Genomic DNA, 18,667 nt, shown 5'->3' with positions numbered 1-18,667 from the left:
GCGGACTGGCCATAAGCCTTACCCGGGAAACCCTGGTGCGTCAGAGGCCGGTGTGCTTTTGGCCATAAATCATAGTATGAGGCCACTACAAATTTCCCCGGGTAAGAATTTTTGACCCAGTCCGCCTCTGTTTATCGATATTGCTTTTCTTTTTCTCTCTGAATCTGTAGTGTCTTCACCAGGATGCTTCCTTTTCACACCTTTTAAGCATTTTACTGATTTTTAGGGAATAAAGCACAATTACAAAATGAGGAGGCACGCTTGATACACATAAACAAAGCTGCGTGCGTGTAGCAACTGAATAAACAACACCGTAAAGGCAGAGATACACTATTAACACCTCACATTTTATTAAAGCACATTTCTGGGGGTTACTACCATAAAACAATAAAAACAATTTCCAGTTGCGTTTCTGTTAGTGGAATCTGTTATAAACTGGTAGTAAACTCGATCTAATGACATTTGCGAAAATACCGATAGCTGGAATTGTGTGGGGTTTTACGTTATTATGGTGAAATGTGTTTCCCCTTCACTGATATAAAAAACAAGAATACATTTTCAGAATCTTCTCTTCATTCCTATCGTGTTGTGTTCAGTTGGGGTGATTCTGCATTCGACTGCCATTTCTTGTAAACACAAAGGCGAATCGTGCATATGCAAATTCAGTTTGTGTTATATGCGATATCGTTCCCCTATTTATAAATTGTGTATGATCGAATTTGTGTATTGTAAACACGTGTTATAAGAGGATTGACTGTATCTGATTGTTACGGCATTTATGTGCCAAGTGCTCACTCATATACAATTTTCAGTGGGTGGGGGATGAAATATTTTTTTAAAATAAAGAATAATATTGCAAAGTTCACAGCCTCGTAAAATAAAAAGAGCAAAAGTAAAGGAACTCAAAAATGGTTTTATTTATATTCCAAGTAGTCACCACCTGACTGAATGCCCTTATCACATCATTTTAAAAGTCTCTGAAAAAAAGTCAGCATAGGTATCCAAAGAGATGTTCAGTTAGGCAGTTATGTTTTTCTTTATGTCCTCAATGTCCTGAAATCTTTCCTTTGCGGGCAGTTTTCACCTTGGGAAAGAGGAATCCACTGGTGCTAGATTAGGAGAGTAGGATGGATGGTTGATCAGTACAATGCCATGTTTCGTCAGAAATGTCTTCAGAACAAGTGCGGAATGGGCAAGGGCATTTTCATACAAGAACCAGCTGCATTTCTTTCAAAATTGCAGCTTTGCCTGGGAAATGAACTTCAATAGTCTCTGAAGCACCTGTAGTAGAACATGGCATCGATTCTCTCCCCTCCTACAAATTCTTTGTGAATCACACCCTGTTTGTTGAAAAACACAATCAGCTTCATCTTGATAATGGACTTCAGTAAACAAAAACCTTTTGAGGCTCAGTGATAATTTTGAAATCTGCTGCATTATTTGACACTTCACCTCTGGGTTGTACTGAAACACCCATCACTCATGTCCAGTGAAACGTTCGAAAAAATTAGGATTCTTGACAAGTCTGGATTAAATCTTCACATGATGATACTCTTCATTGCTTCTGCTCATCTGTCCTGCTGCATGGCACAAATGGAAAGCAGTCTACTGTAGCCTATGTGGGTGGGACACAGGCTACAGTAGACATTCTTTGAGACAGCTACTCTTAGCTTCTTCCAGAAGAATAGAAGTGAACATTGTGCTCATTTCCATTCAAAGCAGGTCAATATGTCCTGTGGTTGTATCTGGATGTCATTCAGCTTATGTAGGAGAATCTACAGTACTCAAAAAAGTGTATTTTAAAGAAATTCAGATGCATCTCCATCTCTGAATGTAATGTCTTCAGAAAAGAAGACATCACACTTACAGCAGAATATTATCATCTAAAAAAACAGAATCAATCCAAACTCCAAGAACCCTACACAAAACATCTGCCAACTAACAATTCTACAGAAACAATTCCCATTCCAAAAAGAGAATGTCCAGTTAGTCCAGCACCCAGTGGAAACCACAAGCATCCCCAAGACAGGGCATCCTGGCAGATATCAAATGCCTAGAGAGCTCCATCTACAGAGCAAAACCACCCAGAACCTATCAGTATTTCTTCAGAAGTCAAAAACAGTTCAACAAACGACTAACATGAAAATAAAATTACTGTAATCTTAGGATGTTCCTATTATTCTGTAATAGGTTAATTTTTCTATCACAGGCAGTATCCAAACCACATTAACAAATAGTATACCCAGTTGCCAGATCACTGTTCCAAGTTTTAATGTAACTCTCATGCAGTTAAACAGGAATCAATTAATTAATAATTCATGATATCTACACTTCCCCTGAGTGGCCCTATGCCTTCATTCCCATTCATCCCTCAAGGTCTTTGGAGTGGGGGGTAACTTTCTGGGAATCATGACTAATTTTAAGGTAATTTATAGACGCGTATAATTTAATTTTAATTTATTAACCGATATTGTTATTTTTATTATTATTTTTAATTTTTTTTTTTTTTTTTTTTAAATTTCTTAGGAACCTAAGTAGCAGTCTATTAAATTTAAGTCATTCTATATTTTTATTTATTTTCCCCCCCATTGGGGGATACAAATGAGTTTGTGTCCCTTTTCCTGTAACTCGCAATAATATTATAAATTTAACCATTTACCATCTTCTACCAACATTACGTATTTCTACTTCAATCAAATTAGCTTCAGGTTTCAGCTTAGTTTTCACAAGTATAGATAAATAGTTACTTATTTTACTAGGTTTGAAGCATCTCACTGCTGATATATATTCTTGATAGCAATAGAGTTAGTCTACCCTTTACAAATTACTCCCTCTGTTCTTTACAACATATCAACCCCACATCTTAAACTTATCATGCAACAGAAAGAGTTGGGTTTCAGATTACCTGCTCAAGTGAGCAGGTAATCTCATTTCTCATTTCTGGGAAGTAGAAATTAAAATTCTGTTTAATTTCTACTTCCCGGACCCCATAAATCATTTAAAATTGCATAAATAATGTGAAATCCAGTGTTAAATTTTCTGAGAAAATTTTTTTAAATAGATGTGATCTAAATATCATTAAAGATATTATCATTATCATTAGGAATAAACTTGAATGGGCATATGAACATAAATGAAATGCATCCAAAATGAATTGTAGTGCTTTGCCGTAATGTATGCAACTGGCAATAAAATTAAAACAGGTTTTTAAAATCACTGATGCCCAACTGATTTAGTTTGTATAATAATCTGAGATCATCAGTCAAAAATAGAGACCCAAATAACAGTATTCCTGACATGATATTAATGATATTGTTTATGTTATTAAATTTCAAGAAGACTTGTCTTTAAATGTACATCAGAAGCATAAAAGTAAGTTTTAAAAAAGGGCATAATGTCATAATTTAAGTTATCATGCCTCATATTCATAGACAGAATTACATCAACATTCAAAAGAAAATGGAAGTTTCCCACGAGTACAAAATGCTGTTATCAATGATAGAATTATGATAGGCAATTTGAAAATAAAGCATTTATACCTACGTTGGTTTAATTATGTTTATTTCTGATTTGGAAATATGTATATAATGGATTCAAACATTTTGTATTTTCTTATCACTTCTTCAGTGACAGCTGTCTTGGCAATATCTTTATCTCATGGCGCATAGGTAAACATAGTTTGCCTAAGTGCCACGCCACTCAAGGAATATCTATATATTTTTGCAATATATATATATATATATATATATATAGGCAATATTTGGAACTTTGAAATGTTGGCTATGCTGTATTATAAAGAAAACTCAGTGCACATTTTAAATGCAAAATTCCCAAAAGAAATGCCAGGCATTTGGTGGCTGCTCCAAAATAAATTTCCCACACTAAACAATTTCATGATTGTCACAAATTCCCCAGACTACAATCCCTCACTTGTCACACATTTGATTAAGCAGAAATCACTATGTAATCCACAATACATACGGGAGCTTATTCTCTTTTTTGGTTAGTTTTATGTGCTAGCTGAAGATTAGCGGGTCTCAAAATGAGTCCAGTTTTTAAGTGCTTTTGTTTATATAAATCTGATGAGCCAAACAAAAAGAGTAAAAAGAGTAAAAGAACAATAACTGTTTGAGTAAACTGAGAACATGTTGTTTCTATGCATTTGCCATATTGTTCGTTCATTCTTCCAATCAGAACTTACAATCAAATATAATATCCAGTACCTCAACTATGATATATAGTATATAGATAACCTGCATAATATGTATGAAAATATAAATAATAATTGTCAGATTTCTATTGATTTGATTTTACAGAAATTCTGGAAAGCTTGACAAATTCTAAAAGAGCCATATACAAAATTTCAAAAATCCATTTCTGAGATTCGAGTTATTAGCATGTGGATGGGCAGGTAAGAATTGGAAAATTTCTATTGTTCTGATTTTAATGAAATTGCTTAACAAATGTTTATAAAAGAGCCGAATTTAAAATTTTATAAAAATCCATCCACTAGGAGTCAAGTTATTACATGCAGATGGATGGTGGAAGGACTTAGGGAAGACAATAGGTGTTTCAGTATGTATGCTAATATGTATAACAAATTTAAAACATTAAAATTAAATAAATACTGAAAAATACACTCATTTCAAGCTTTTGACAAAAACATTACAAAGTGTCTAGGATCTTCAAAGTTCTGAGACAAAGTGATCATGAGGTCTGCAGAGGAATCTATTATTGGACCAGGTGATGGTCTAAATATCGTCTGGGGGGACTGTTCCTCTTGGCTGCCAACTGTGTTGAGCACCTAAAGCGATAAGGAGTTGGGAACATTAGAAACTACCTTCACAGTTGTAGCTGAGTGGCTATGGTGCCAGCAGTCAACAGCAGTCAAAGCTGGGTTTAAGTAATGCATGTGCATACATCAGTTTGAATTTTTGCACTTTGAACAATTTATGAACTTGAAAATGCAAGGGACCATGAGTTTCATGTTTACAGAGTTTATTCCTTTCTCAACAAAATAATAATTTTGATCTTTTGGAAATAAAAACATAACATTTTAAAATTTTAAATTCTCAGTAAATGAGAATTTAAATTCTCATTTATTTAATGAAAATGAATTAATTTGCATTTAATAAGTAGTTTACTGCAAACAAAATAAAAAAACTTTTTTTTATCCAGAAATAAAAAATACAAAGGTGAGCCTGTTGGGTCCAGTGGCCACAATTTGTTACAAATAGGGTGGCACCTCTGACAGGTTAATTAAAGTTGCTACACTGTGGTCATCCAATGCAGTGTAGTGTGTTTTATTCTCAAACTATCTGCTTTAAATTTATTAATAACCCTGACTGATTTAAAGAATTTAAAAAACAATCTAATGAATCAGATTTTAAAATATACCTGGGCTTTTCTGATGTGTTCATTTGCCTAACAACATCATCAATCCAAAGAACTAAATCACGAACCATATTGAGGAATCTGAAGAGATCACTGGTGTCAGCCAATTTGTAGCGGCGAGCTTCACACAGATTGAGAAGTGTCTTCCAAGCCCCAACAACTTCAGCTTCACGGTTGGTGATTTCTTTAGCTTTATCACCAGCATAAGCAGTCTGAAGGTTACTTGATTCCTCTTGTATTTGCTGAACCTAAAAAAAATTAAATTTTAGAACAAAGCAATATTAGCAAAAAGTCGTGCTGATAGGGTTTCATTTAACAACATATTTATTATTGGCTAACTATTTAAATAGTTATTTAATATGGGTAAAATCCAGTCTAAAATCTGGAAATTATTAAGAAAGCAGTCTGGCACCCTTCTATAATAATACATATGTAGCTTTGTATTGGACATTTGCTAGCTTAGTATAGTATTATCAATTAATTAATTAATTTATAAATCTTATTAATTTTTATTGTTAATTAAATTGTATTCAAATGGAAATCAAATGGAATTTATAAATCTTATTAATTTTTATTGTTAATTAAATTGTATTCAAATGGAAATCATGCCCCAGATTAGAGAAGCAAAGAAACGTATACAAAATAGCAGAAGTGCTGTGGTTTGGGGGAGAACTGAATGGGGCGATTCTCCAATACACAGTCTAAAAAATGAGCAAAATGTGAAATGTTTGTGGACTTTCTGGAACAGGACATGATCTAGCCATGGAGGATGTCTTTGTGTGCTACATGCTGAGAGTGTGAAGAAATTAGGTGCCAACTCGGCATTCTGATGGGCATCTGTCAGAGTTTTAAATTTGAAAGTGTCTGCAATTCTGCCCAGACATCATAGGGGGAGTATATGATGAGAGCCTTGTCAATCAATTCGGCCCTGGAGAGATTGCGCAAGTCTCATGTGGTAGAATTTTTCTCCACATGGTCTGTACTTGTTAACAGGAGAGACTGCTTCTACAGGGATGGGATACACTTCAATAGAAAGGGTGCAAGAATATTTGCTGATGCTATCGAGGCAATGTTAGGTGGGTCGGAAAAATGCTAGCTTGGGAGAATTCCCAAATTAATAGATTAACAATAGCTGAAGAGGTAAAAGTGATTCTTCCATTGCTTCTATTGGAGTGAGCAGCAGCCTGGAAAGTAAGTTGCTGGGGGATTTCAGGAACTGCTGGAAGTCATTAAACAAGTAAATACATGGACTGTGTTAGAGTAACTAAGTGTAAGAACAGGTGCATGTATACTTGCATGAACACCAATACTACAAGTATAGTAAATAAATTTGATGAATTTGAAGTGCTGGTCAAAACATCAAAAGGTGGACATTGTTGGGATATCAGAGACGTGGTTTCACACAGATATAAAGAATGCAGAATTGGAATTAGGGGAGTACAATGTGTACATTGTCAAGGTTTGGCATTTTTGATGAAAGTTGATGAAAAGGTAGTTCAACAGTCCTGTTTTGCCTTTTTCCTAATTTGCATGGGTTTGGTTTGAGTTTTTTTTTAAACAATTAGGTTTGCTACAGAAGGGAATTTACAAAAAGTGATTCTAAGCACCATTATTTTCAAGTTTGGTTTTGGAGCAATCTATACTCCACTAGTGGTTTCTGGTGTACATGCTTGCACAAGTGAGATTTTGGTATGGAAATCTCTGCTGCAGTTAATTTATGCCTAGTAATGTGATGAGTTATGTCATCAAGGTGCTGTTGCCATACGTACTGGTTGTCGAGTGGGATGCAAGCAAAGCAGTTATTCCAGTCTGCTCTGCTAAAGTTCCAAGTAATACATCCTCATGAGATGACCTGTGTTTATATTGAACAGAAAGGAAAATTGTCACTGAAATGACTGACTAATCCCATTCTTGAGAAAAGAAATGTTGAACAGATGAATAAATCTACAGCTGAGGAGATGTTTAGTGAATTATGGGGAGTGACTGTCACTGGTATTCAATTAAAGGTCATAATCTTTAACAGCTGAGAGAGAGAGAGAGAGAGAGAGAGAGAGAGAGAGAGAGAGAGAGAGAGAGAGAGAGAGAGAGAGAGAGAGAGAGAGAGAGATTTAATAGAGAGAAAGAAAGAGATCATCAATTTTAATAGCTGTTAAAACATTTGATTTTTCAGTTCAAATTAGAAGACCTCGGACTGGACTTGAGGAATTTCACCATTTTTGAGATGAAGCAAACAGAATCTTTTTTGAATTAAGCATGATGATAGCCTGCCTATAGACCAGACAGATAAAGAATGTATTGCCAAAAAAACTGGTATGTCATAATTTTCTATTTATGTCTGCCATCTCTTTAAATGAATGGAGTCACGTTCCATGATGTTCTGATGTCTCCAATGATGGGAATATGCTGTATCCATAGTAGCTTGATTCACTGGAACTCCTTTTGGCTCTGAGTGATCTCTTTTCACCCAGGTCATCAGTCCTGCTATGCTAAATGACCAAGCAAAGGTTAGTAAATAAAAAAGGGCAAAGTAAACTGCAATCATTATCAACTCAACCCACTGCAGGATGGAAGCCTCCTAAGCAATTCATGTTGAGGGAAATGGACCATAATCTGGTCCAGTGTGGATTGGCAGATTGAATGTATTTAGTAGTCATCGGCTTCAACCCCAGTCTACTCAAGGAGTGTGTGCTACTGCACTCCCACTACTGACCACTCGGCTACAGAGGCAGTCAAGGTTAGTACTAGTACTAGTTTAGGTGCTAGTACAAATACCTAAACTAGGAAAAAATAAAGAATGGTAACTTTCCCTACTTGCAGTCTTCAAAAAATTTTTGAAGAAGAGCTGCTATCAAATAAGAAAATGTGATACACACTAGAATTCAAAATAAAAACTGTGCATGACTATAAATCACAATTTATGCACAGAGATATCACTTAGTCATACAAAAATGCTTGGCAAATTGAGCCAAGGAGACTGATTGGAATCAAAAGCTAAGTCTGAGAAATCACTGGTAAAAAAAACTATATGATTATGCATGTGGGTACTAATGATACATATAACTGACAACCAAATGTTATTTATTTATGATACATATAAACATTATACCTGCAGGATGGTTGGTTATTAGAAGTTTTATAGCACATCAGCATCTAAGGCTATTGTGCGCCAATTATACCTGCAGGAAACTAATGATTTAAACCATAAGCAAACTGAGGATATGACTCAGAAGTATAAGATCATGCTACAAAATGAGAGAGCCAGGTTAAAATCTTTTTTGGTCTTCAATTTTTCGGAAATGTAATACAAAAGGTCTGATGATGAGCCTTGTCAATTAACTACAGATTTGAAGGACAGCTTATTTAATTATTATTATTATTTTTTATTTTATTTTTTTATGAAAACCCCAAACATGAGAGGTAATAGAACCTATACTACTTGGTACCGTGCTTGGGTTGGAGATTGAGAAGACAAAAGAAGATATTTGTTGACATTAGATGTCAACTTTTGTAGACTGTAATTTTCAGGAAATACAGCATGAAGGAAGGTTGTTCCACAAAACAGCAGTTGAACAAATAAACGAGGAAGATGAAAAGTTGGTTCTGTGAGTTTGAAGTTGGAGAGTAAATGGATGTTGTCACAATGGATGGTGGCACATGTTCAGACTGTTTTGAGAGAGAGAGAGAGAGAGAGAGAGAGAGAGAGAATTATAGAAGCCAATTCAGAAGAACAGTGCCCATGGAAATATCTGTAGAAGAGGTATGCAGCAGAAACAGTACGTCGATGAGACAGCGAGTGGAGAGACTCTGTTAGACACGAATCATTAACTAACCTAACTGACCTCTTCTTAACGGAATCAAAAAGCCTGAGACGGGTTTTGGAGGCACCACCCCAGTTGTGGGAAAAATATTCCATGGTAGGGAGGATTTGCAATTTGTACAGAGTGAACAGCTGTTTGGAAGAAAAGTAACGCCGAGAGTGAAAGAGAAAACCAAGTGTTTTAGATGCAGAGGAAGCAATATTTGTAATGTGCTTGTGCCAAGAGAGATTAGAAGTCAGGGTAATCCCCAAAAGAGATATATCCTTCTGCATAGAAATCGGAGTGCCACCAAAGATAAGCATGGGAGCAGAAGAATCCTTTTTTGCGAGATATAAGATGACTGAGTTTTAAGAGAATTGAAATCAACTAATTTTGTCTTTACCTCACCGGACAATTACGTGGAGACTGGCATTTAAGGAATTGGTAGCTGATTTTCGAGAAGTTGAAGCTGATTGAGCAGGGCAAGGTTTCTCAAAATGGAAAGTGGAATACAATGTGCTATCATCGGCAAAACTATGGATTTCCAGTCAATGGAAGAAGGTCATTAATATACAAGAGGAAAAGAGTGGGAGAAAGAACTACTGAACCATGGGGGGACACCAGCATTAGTGGAGAAGTTACAGGACAAAGCGCCATCTACCATCACCCTCAGTGAGCGATCAGAGAGAAAACTAGATAACCAATTACAAAAAAACAGTTGGCAAACCATAAGATGGAAGCGTGTTTAGAAGATCTTTAAGCCAAACACGATTAAAATCCTTTGAGATGTCAAGAGCAACTGCTTGTGTTTCACCAAACTTTTCCATTGAATTAGCACATAAATAGGTAACATAAGCCCGAATATCACCAGTAGATCGACACTGACAGAATCCATACTGGCGATCATTGATCAGACGGAAGGTTTCTACGTAGTTTAAGAGTTGGCGGTTAATTAATTTCTTCATTACTTTAGTAAGAGTAGAAGTAATTGAAATGGGACGATAATTGGATTGGAGGGATTTGTCACCCTTTTTAGGAACTGGCTGGATAAGAGCAACTCCGGTGGCTCACATCTGGTGAGTATGGGCTTGGCAAACCCAGGGTCCTGAGCTGGATATAACCATTCTTCTCTTTCTTGGTGATTCCTTTCTACTTCTCTCTCTTTCTCTCTCAGGGTAACTCGGGAATTTTTTTTTTTTTTGGCTGGTGCAGCATAAGGCTCAGGCTTCCTTGTACCATATGGCTATTAATAATAATAATAATGAGCAAATTTCCAAGCAGAAGGAAAAACACCTTTAGAATAAGAAAGTGAAACAGGCAGCAGAGAACAGGAGTAAGTTCAGGAGCAGAGGTTTTGAGAACAAGTGGAGAAATACCATCAGGACCTGCAGCTTTCTTAGCGTCAAGATTCGTCAAAATCCTTCTGACATCCTTTTGACGAATGACCACAGAAGGCATGAAATGGAGTGTGTTGGGAATGGTGGGAGGTGTTTTACCAAGATCGTTAATACAAGAGTTGGAAGAAAAATGGGATACTAGCAGGTCAGCTTTATCCTTGCCTGAAGTGACAACAGAGCCATCTGGTTTGGACAGAGGTGGAAGCAAAGATAGGCAAAAGTTGCGACCAATAGCTTTGGCAAGAGACCAGAATGCTCGGCTACCATTAGGACAAGAAGCAAGTTTTCTAATCTTAGCTACCAATAGGGCAAGAAACAAGTTTTCTACTCTTAGTCTGTTCAAACTCTAGTTTGGACTGATTAATAACTGCTTCACAATTGTTGCGAGTTTTGGTGTAGGCGGAAAATGAAACTGAAGAATTAGAAACAAGCGAATTACGATATGCAACGTTCTTCTCTTGAACAGCCTTAGCACATTTATTGGAAAATCAAGGTTTAGATAAAGGATGAGATTTAAAGTAGAGTGTGGGATAAAGGATTCCATGCCTGCAAGAATAATTTCTCTGACACGATCTGAGCAAATGTTGACATCAGAAGTTTTGAAACAGTAATCTGACCAGGGAAAAGAAGAAAATAAATCTTGCAGGTCATCCCATTTTGCATTCTTGTAATGCCAAACAATACAAGGTTGGGAATAACCATGAGATAAAGGCTACATTGGAGAAGAGACAATTGCCAAGTTGTGATCTGAGGTGCCTAAAGGACCTCTCACTTCGACCGTGTACTTAGAAGGGTTGTTTGTGAGAAAAAGATCAAGCGTGTTGACTGAATGCTTAGGATTGTCCGGTATTCTTGTAGCTAAATGAGCAATCTGTGAAAGGTCGGTCATTAGTAATTGCAAAATTCTCAGCATCTCGACCAGCTGGGTTGGTGTGACTAGAAAACGGAAGCCAGATGGAGTTGTGAACATTAAAATCACTAAGGAAAATTACCTCAGTGTTGGGAAAGTTGGACTGGAGAAAGTCAAGTTGCAAAAAGGAGAAGTCAAAGAGCTCCAAGTGATTAGTGGAGTTGGAAGAACGGTAGAGACAACAGACGAATTTGACACAACGATGTAGAGAGATTTTAAGAAAGAGAAGATCGAGAGAGGAGATTCCAAATTACCAAGTTTCTGACAGGGAATATTGGAAAGGACATATGTACAAATACCACTTTGAGGTGAAAGGAATCATACAGTGAATAATTTGGGCAACTGATATGAGCAGTAGTTGAATCAACTGATAACTGAGATCCTGTCAGAAAAAGTACATGGGGTTTGGCAGACTGCAAGTGGAAATGGACATTATTGAGATTAGAATTGAGACCACATATTTGTGAAACGAATTAGGAATTGTTTGGGAGGTTTAGATCTTTTCGCAGATAAGCTTACTCTATTAGTTTGACAATTAATGGTGTATTCAATAGTAAGAATATGCGGGTGGGACATGCTGCATGAAGTAATGAAATTTTTGGATATATGGCGTACACACGGTAAGAATATACCAAGATCCTTGACATAACGTAGCGTCGACAATGCTCCCCTCATACACACTATTTGGACTCCTTCCAGTCACTATTTGGCAGAGTAGACGTATCAAGATTATTTTTTTTTATGAAAATCCCAAGCACGAGAAGTAATAGAACCTATAGTACTTGGTACCGTGCTTGTGTGGGAGGTTGAGAAGACAAAAGAAGATATTTGTTGACATCAGAAGTCAACTTCTGTAGACTGTAATTTTCAGGAAATACGTACAAAGGAAGTTTGTTCCAGGAAACAGCAGCTGAATGAATAAACAAGGAAGATGAAAAGTTGGTTCTGTGAGTTTGAAGTTGGACAGTAAATGGATGTTGTCTGGTGGCGGCACATGTTCAGACTATTTTGAAAGAGAGAGAGAGAGAGAGAGAGAGAGAGAGAGAGAGAGAGAGAGCGAGAGAGAGCGGGAATTATAGAAGCCAATTCAGAAGAACAGTGCCCATGGAAATATCTGTAGAAGAGGCATGCAGCAGAAACAGTACGTCTATGAGGCAGCGAGTGGAGAGACTCTGTTAGAGAGTAGTCGTTAATTAACCTAATTGCCCTTTTGTGAATGGAATCTAGACGCCTGAGAGAGGTTTTGGGGACACCGTCCCAGATGCGGGAACGATATTCAGTGGTAGGGCAGATTTGCGATTTGTACAGAGTGAACAGCTGTTTGGAAGAAAAGTAACTCCAAGAGCGAAAGAGAAAACCAAGTTTTCTAGATGCAGAGAAAGCAATATTTGTAATGTGCTTGTGCCAAGAGAGATTAGAAGTCAAGGTAATCTCCAAAAGAGATATTTCAACTTGCCTAGAAATTGGAGTGTCACCAAAGATAAGCATAGGAGCAGAAGAATCCGTTTTGCGAGATATAAGACAACACTGAGTTTTAGAAAGATTGAAATCAACTAAGTTGTCTTTGCCCCACTGGAGAATTCCCTGGAGATCGGCATTTAAGGAATTAGTTAGTTTGTTTGTTTGGATTTTTTTGGCGCATTAGCAGCTAAGGCTATAATGCGCCAAGACTATGTAATATTTAAAAAGTTTAAATTCTTGGTGAACTAATTAGTAAGGCCACCGTGTCCAGATATATAGTAATGTAACAGTAGCATAAATTAGATACAATTAAAAACTTTTATTGACTTAAAATAGCTAAAAACAGCAGACACATTGTCATTGTCAGATAAAATCTGACTGAGTGTATACGGCTCAGTCAGATGGTTAAAAGCGGTAATACGGATATTGCTAAAATTTGAACAGTCAATTAAAAGGTGTCTGATAGTTAAAGTTGTGCCACAGGACACACACATAGGAGGGTCATCAGCCCTCAGCATAAACGAATGAGTCAAATGACTTATGACCTATGCGGGTCCGGACAAGAACAACTTCCTCCTTACGATTCCTGCGCAGACTAGACTGCCACGGTTCAATTACAGGCTTTATACAATATAGTTTATTCCCAGTCTGTCTATTCCGCAAATCTTGCCATTGGGAATGTATCTTCTGCTGTATTGTTTGCCTGTAGTCTGTATAGGGGACTGACAGGCAGCGATTATTATCGGGGATTGCTGATTTGGCTGCGGTGTCAGCCAAATCATTTCCCCTAATCCCAATGTGGCTGGGAATCCAGCAGAAGCGGATGTCATATTCGCGTTCATGGAGAACGTGAATCTTCTGCTGAATGCTAGACAGAACTGGATGAGGATTATACCTCACGGATATTAAAGCCTGTAACATGCTAAGAGAGTCGGAATATAAAATGAACCGATGGTATTGGCATTTACTAATATGATCCAAGGCTAACTCTACAGCGCGCAGCTCTGCAGTAAATATGCTGCATTCAGAGGGAATCTGCTCTGATATAGTGCTGTCTGTAAAGACAGCAGCAGATCCCACATATGATTCTGAATTCGAACCGTCTGTGTAGACTGGCGCGAAGTCGGAATATTCAGTTCGGTGTGCTGAATGAAGCTGCAGGTAGACACATGATGGAGTGTCCGACTTTCCCCAGTTTCTAAGCGACAAGTCGCATGCCAGGACACGAGCATGCCAGGGTGGAAAGGGTTGCTTTGATGTTTGGGCAACCTTGTCTACCTTGATATTAAGTTCATTGAGTAGCTCTTGGAAACAAATACCAAAAGGACGATTGGCAGTCTTATGAGTATTGTACAGGTTTTCCCATCGTGGCTCAAAAACGAAGGGCCACGTAGGATGGTCTGGCAGGGATTTCAGTTTTAAAGCATACTTTAAAGACAACTGCTTACGTCGAAACGATAACGGTGGTTCGTTTGCTTTGACGTATAAACTCTGGACAGGAGATGTTCGAAATGCTCCAGTAGCGATACGTATAGCCTGATGATGGACAGGATCCAGCCATCAAAGTACACTGTCTCTGGCTGAAGAATATACTTGGGACCCATAATCTAATTTGGATCGCACAAGTGCACGGTAAAGCCGTAGAAGGGTGCATCGGTCTGCACCCCAAGATAAGGAGGAGAGCGATCGGAGCATATTAAGGGCTCTTGTGCACTTTGTGCGGAGTTGACGAATATGATCCAAAAAGGTCAATTTTTTATCGAATATGAGTCCCAAGAATTTTGTGTTCGCTGCTACTGGAATAGCATTTTGTCCGAGCCTTAATTCAAGTTCAGGATGAAGATTACGCTTGCGACAAAAGTGTACGCAAACGGTCTTCTCCGGCGAGAACCTGAAGCCATTAGCAAGTGCCCAGGAATTCAGACTATCAATGGCTTTCTGCAGTTGTCTTTCAATAACCCTCATGTTGCACGACTGGCAAAAAATGCTAAAATCATCAACATAGAGGGCACTGTTTACGGTTGGAGGAAGTTGTTCTGTGATGGAATTTATTTTGATGGCAAAAAGCGTGACACTTAATACTGATCCTTGTGGTACTCCCTCCTCTTGGCTAAAGGAGCGAGAGAGTGAGGATCCCACACGAATTTGGAACGATCGATCGGCTAAAAAATTTTGAATAAACACAGGAAGATGCCCTCTTAGGCCTAGGCTATGTAAATCTTTTAAAATGCCAAATCTCCAAGTTGTGTCATACGCTTTCTCCATGTCAAAGAACACCGACACCAAGTGGTCGCGTTTTAGGAAAGCATCCCGGATGCATGCTTCCAATCTAATAAGATGGTCCAAAGTGGACCAGTTCCTTCGGAAGCCGCACTGGATGCTGGAGAGAAGGTCATTTGATTCTAAATACCATATTAAACGAGAATTGACCATTCTCTCCAGGATTTTGCACAGACAGCTAGTCAGAGCAATAGGACGATAATTGGTGGTGACTTTTGGATCCTTTCCTGGCTTAGGAAAGGCAAGAACGATTGCCTTTCACCAGGAGTCCGGAAACTGCCCTTCAGTAAAGATTCTGTTATACAGAAGGAGCAGACAATCCATAGATTTTGGTGAAAGATGTTTAATCATTTCATAATGGATGCCATCTGGTCCAACAGCACTTGCTTTGGAAAGAGTGAGGGCTCTTTTCAGTTCCTCTATAGTGAATGCCCCGTTGTAGGGACAGAGGCCCTTGTTCTTAAAATTAAGTGCTTGCTTTTCCAGTTTATGTTTAAGGACTAGGAACTCTGGGGAATACAAAGATGTTGCAGAGATGTTAGAGAATGTTTCCCTAAAAGCATTAGCTATTGCAGTTGGATCTGCAATAGCGCATCCATTATAATCTAGGATTGAAGAAGGGTGGGATGTATATTTTCCCTTCATTTTCCAGATTTTATCCAGGACTACCTTAGAGTTGGTAGACTGGTTTAATAGATGATGTAAAACAGATCCACGATTCCTTTTAACTCTGACGGCGGATATATCGTGCTTTGGCTCGTGCATGTTTAAAGTATATAAGGTTGGTCGTGGTAGGATATCGGCAGAATATCCCCCACGCTTTATTTTGAGCCTTTTTTGCTGCTGTGCTTTGTGAATTCCACCAAGGTTTAGGAAATGGTGGAAACCGGGCAGATGTTTTTGGAACAGCATTCGCAGCTGCTTGGGCAATATTTTCTGTGATGTACTTAACTGCATCATTGATAGGCTCTTGACTGACTGTGCTAAGATCAAAATTTGCCTGATGTTGGAAGGCAATCCAGTCAGCCTGATCAATCTTCCACCGTGGTAACCTAAAAGGAAGACATGGCCTCCCACTGTGTAACAAGGTTATCACGGGGAAGTGATCGCTTCCGTATGGATTCTCCTCCACTTCCCAAGTGAGTGAAGGGAGTAGAGAAGGGGAGCAGATAGAGAGATCAATGGCAGAAAAAGTACGGGTAGGCATGTGGAAGAAGGTGTTTTTTCCAGTATTTAGAAGGGAAAGGTCATTGTCATTGAGCATACGCTCTATGACTCGTCCCCTTCTGTTGATGTTAGCACTACCCCACAGGGTGTTATGTCCTTTAAAATCCCCGAGAATTAAGAAAGGGGGAAGGCAGCTGCGTTAGAAGATCATCAAGGTCTGCCTGGGAGATGTCAGTTCCAGGCGGCAAATAAATGGAGCACACAGTTAATAAAAATCCCACCGAAAGGCGAATTGCGACAGCCTCTATGCTGGTTGTAATTAGCAAGGGCTGCACTGGGGTCTGGTTACCCACAAGGATAGCCACTCCCCCATGTACAGAGCCATCCGCAATTCTATCCTTTCGAAAAACTGTGATGTTGTGCATGGTGGGATCATCATTTGCCTTTAGATATGTCTCCTGCAAGCAAAAGCAAACTGGCTCGTGCTTTTGTAGGAGGGCCTTGATGTCATCAATATTTCGCCGGAATCCACGACAATTCCATTGTAGGAATTTAGCCATTATTTTGGCTTGGTGGGTCCATCAGGCGGCTTCCGAGGTGCTGAGGGCTTACTTTTATCAGTCTTGGATTTATCTTTTTTGGGAAAGAATGGACGCTGTCCCGTGTCCATTTCTTCCTCCGCAAAGAGTTCCAAGACTGAATCTTCGGGTACCTCCTTCTGCTCGACATCCATCTTATCTTGGGTGCTATGGGGGACTTCCCCTTTTTTATTCTTTTCTTTCATAGTTACCTTTGGAACTTGTGGAGCATTAGGAGGTATTGATATAGGAGTGGCAACTGATTGGTCCTTCTGTGCAGGATTTTGTGAACTTAAGAGATAACGCGCGATGGGAGTGAAAGACTCCTTTGGCGGAATGGTCATGTCCGTCTGAGTTCCGACTGAACATCTCCCTGCTACCTTCTGGGCATAGGTAGGTTTGTTGATGTTCAGGGGTTTGACCGATTTCCTTGCCTCCTGGTATGATATATTTAGCTCTGCCTTCAGCCGTTGAATTTCTTTTTCTTCTTTCCACCCCTGGCATGCTCGTGAATAGGCCGGGTGTTCGCCTTCACAGTTAATACAGGTGGGTTTTACGGCTGAACATGCTGTTGTTTCGTAGTCCTTTGCACTGCACCGGGCACATGCAAGGACTCCACGGCAGGCCATTTGAGAATGTCCATACTTCTGGCATTTAAAACACCGTAAAGGGTTCGGAACGTATGGACGCACTGAACAGTTGATGTATCCAGCTTTAATCTCGTCAGGAGGTTTAGGAGAGTTAAAAGTCAGGATAACGCTCCTGGTTTTAACAATTTTTCCATCCCTTCGCGCAGTGATTCTCTTGACGGCAATGACTCCCTGTGGTTTTAATTCGGAGCAGATTTCCTCCTCGGTAACGTCGAGAAGGTCCCACTCCGAAATGACATCTCTCGATGAATTGAGTGTTCTGTGTGGTGTCACTGTTATAGGGATTCCTCCGATTGATGTTACTCGGAGTAGATGTTCAGATTGCCTGTCATTTTTAGATTCAATTAAAAGGTCTCCAGAATGGAGCCTCTTAACCGATTTGGGTGAACCTACTAACCCATCTAACCCTTTTTGAATAAAAAAGGGTGACATTTTACCAATCGGTTTTTCACTGGTGGAATGTATAATTAGAAATCTTGGGACAGGCCCTGATGGTGTTTCAGTTCGCTGCCTCTTTGTCGCAATAATATTATCTGCCTCTCCGTCTATGTTTTCAGATAGGGACCGGGTTGGGGCCCCTGAAGAAGTTAGTTTATCAGGATTCATAGAGTTTTTTATATGGTTCAGTGCCCGGGCTCCCCACCCACCACGGAGCCCAAAGGGACGCCCACTACCCGGCATGCAATAAATGCGCTCGGGAGTGGAACGCCAGGGCTACCCAGACACTATACCCGCACCGCCGCCAGCCTGAATCCTGTCCCTCGGACCATGAGGGTAGGGGCGTGGCATTGACACGGTTGACCCTCGCAGGCGAGCCTACTAGCCGATTGATCCTAGCCGGGCCTTCCAGGACCACCCGTCTTGTCGAAGCAGGGGCCAAAGCGGTGTATTGAAGCTGGGCCCCTCAACCACCAGGATCCCCCTTTCCGAATTTCCACGGGTCGCAGCGCACGGCAAACACGCCGGATTCCATTGATGTAAGCCTGGAACCTGGGCTGTGGGCGTTGGATCCCAGTGATGCTAATCTGGAAAT

General features: G+C 39.2%; 1 protein-coding gene across 1 annotated transcript in view; it reads right to left on the bottom strand.

The window, feature by feature from the left end:
- LOC150076876 (spectrin beta chain-like) overlaps window positions 1-18,667 on the bottom strand; it is an 800,006-nt gene that overhangs the window by 191,116 nt on the left and 590,223 nt on the right. The window contains exon 36 of the mRNA XM_090386889.1: window positions 5,398-5,642. Within this exon, the coding sequence (XP_090243015.1) occupies window positions 5,398-5,642 (245 nt within the window). The remainder of the gene's footprint in view (window positions 1-5,397; window positions 5,643-18,667) is intronic.

Source organism: Mastigoproctus giganteus, chromosome 12, assembly GCF_048544385.1.
Source record: "Mastigoproctus giganteus isolate SK-2022 chromosome 12, ASM4854438v1, whole genome shotgun sequence".
Classification (NCBI taxonomy): domain Eukaryota; kingdom Metazoa; phylum Arthropoda; class Arachnida; order Uropygi; family Thelyphonidae; genus Mastigoproctus; species Mastigoproctus giganteus.
Note: the sequence above shows the minus strand (reverse complement) of the source record. Positions and strands in the feature narration are given on the sequence as shown.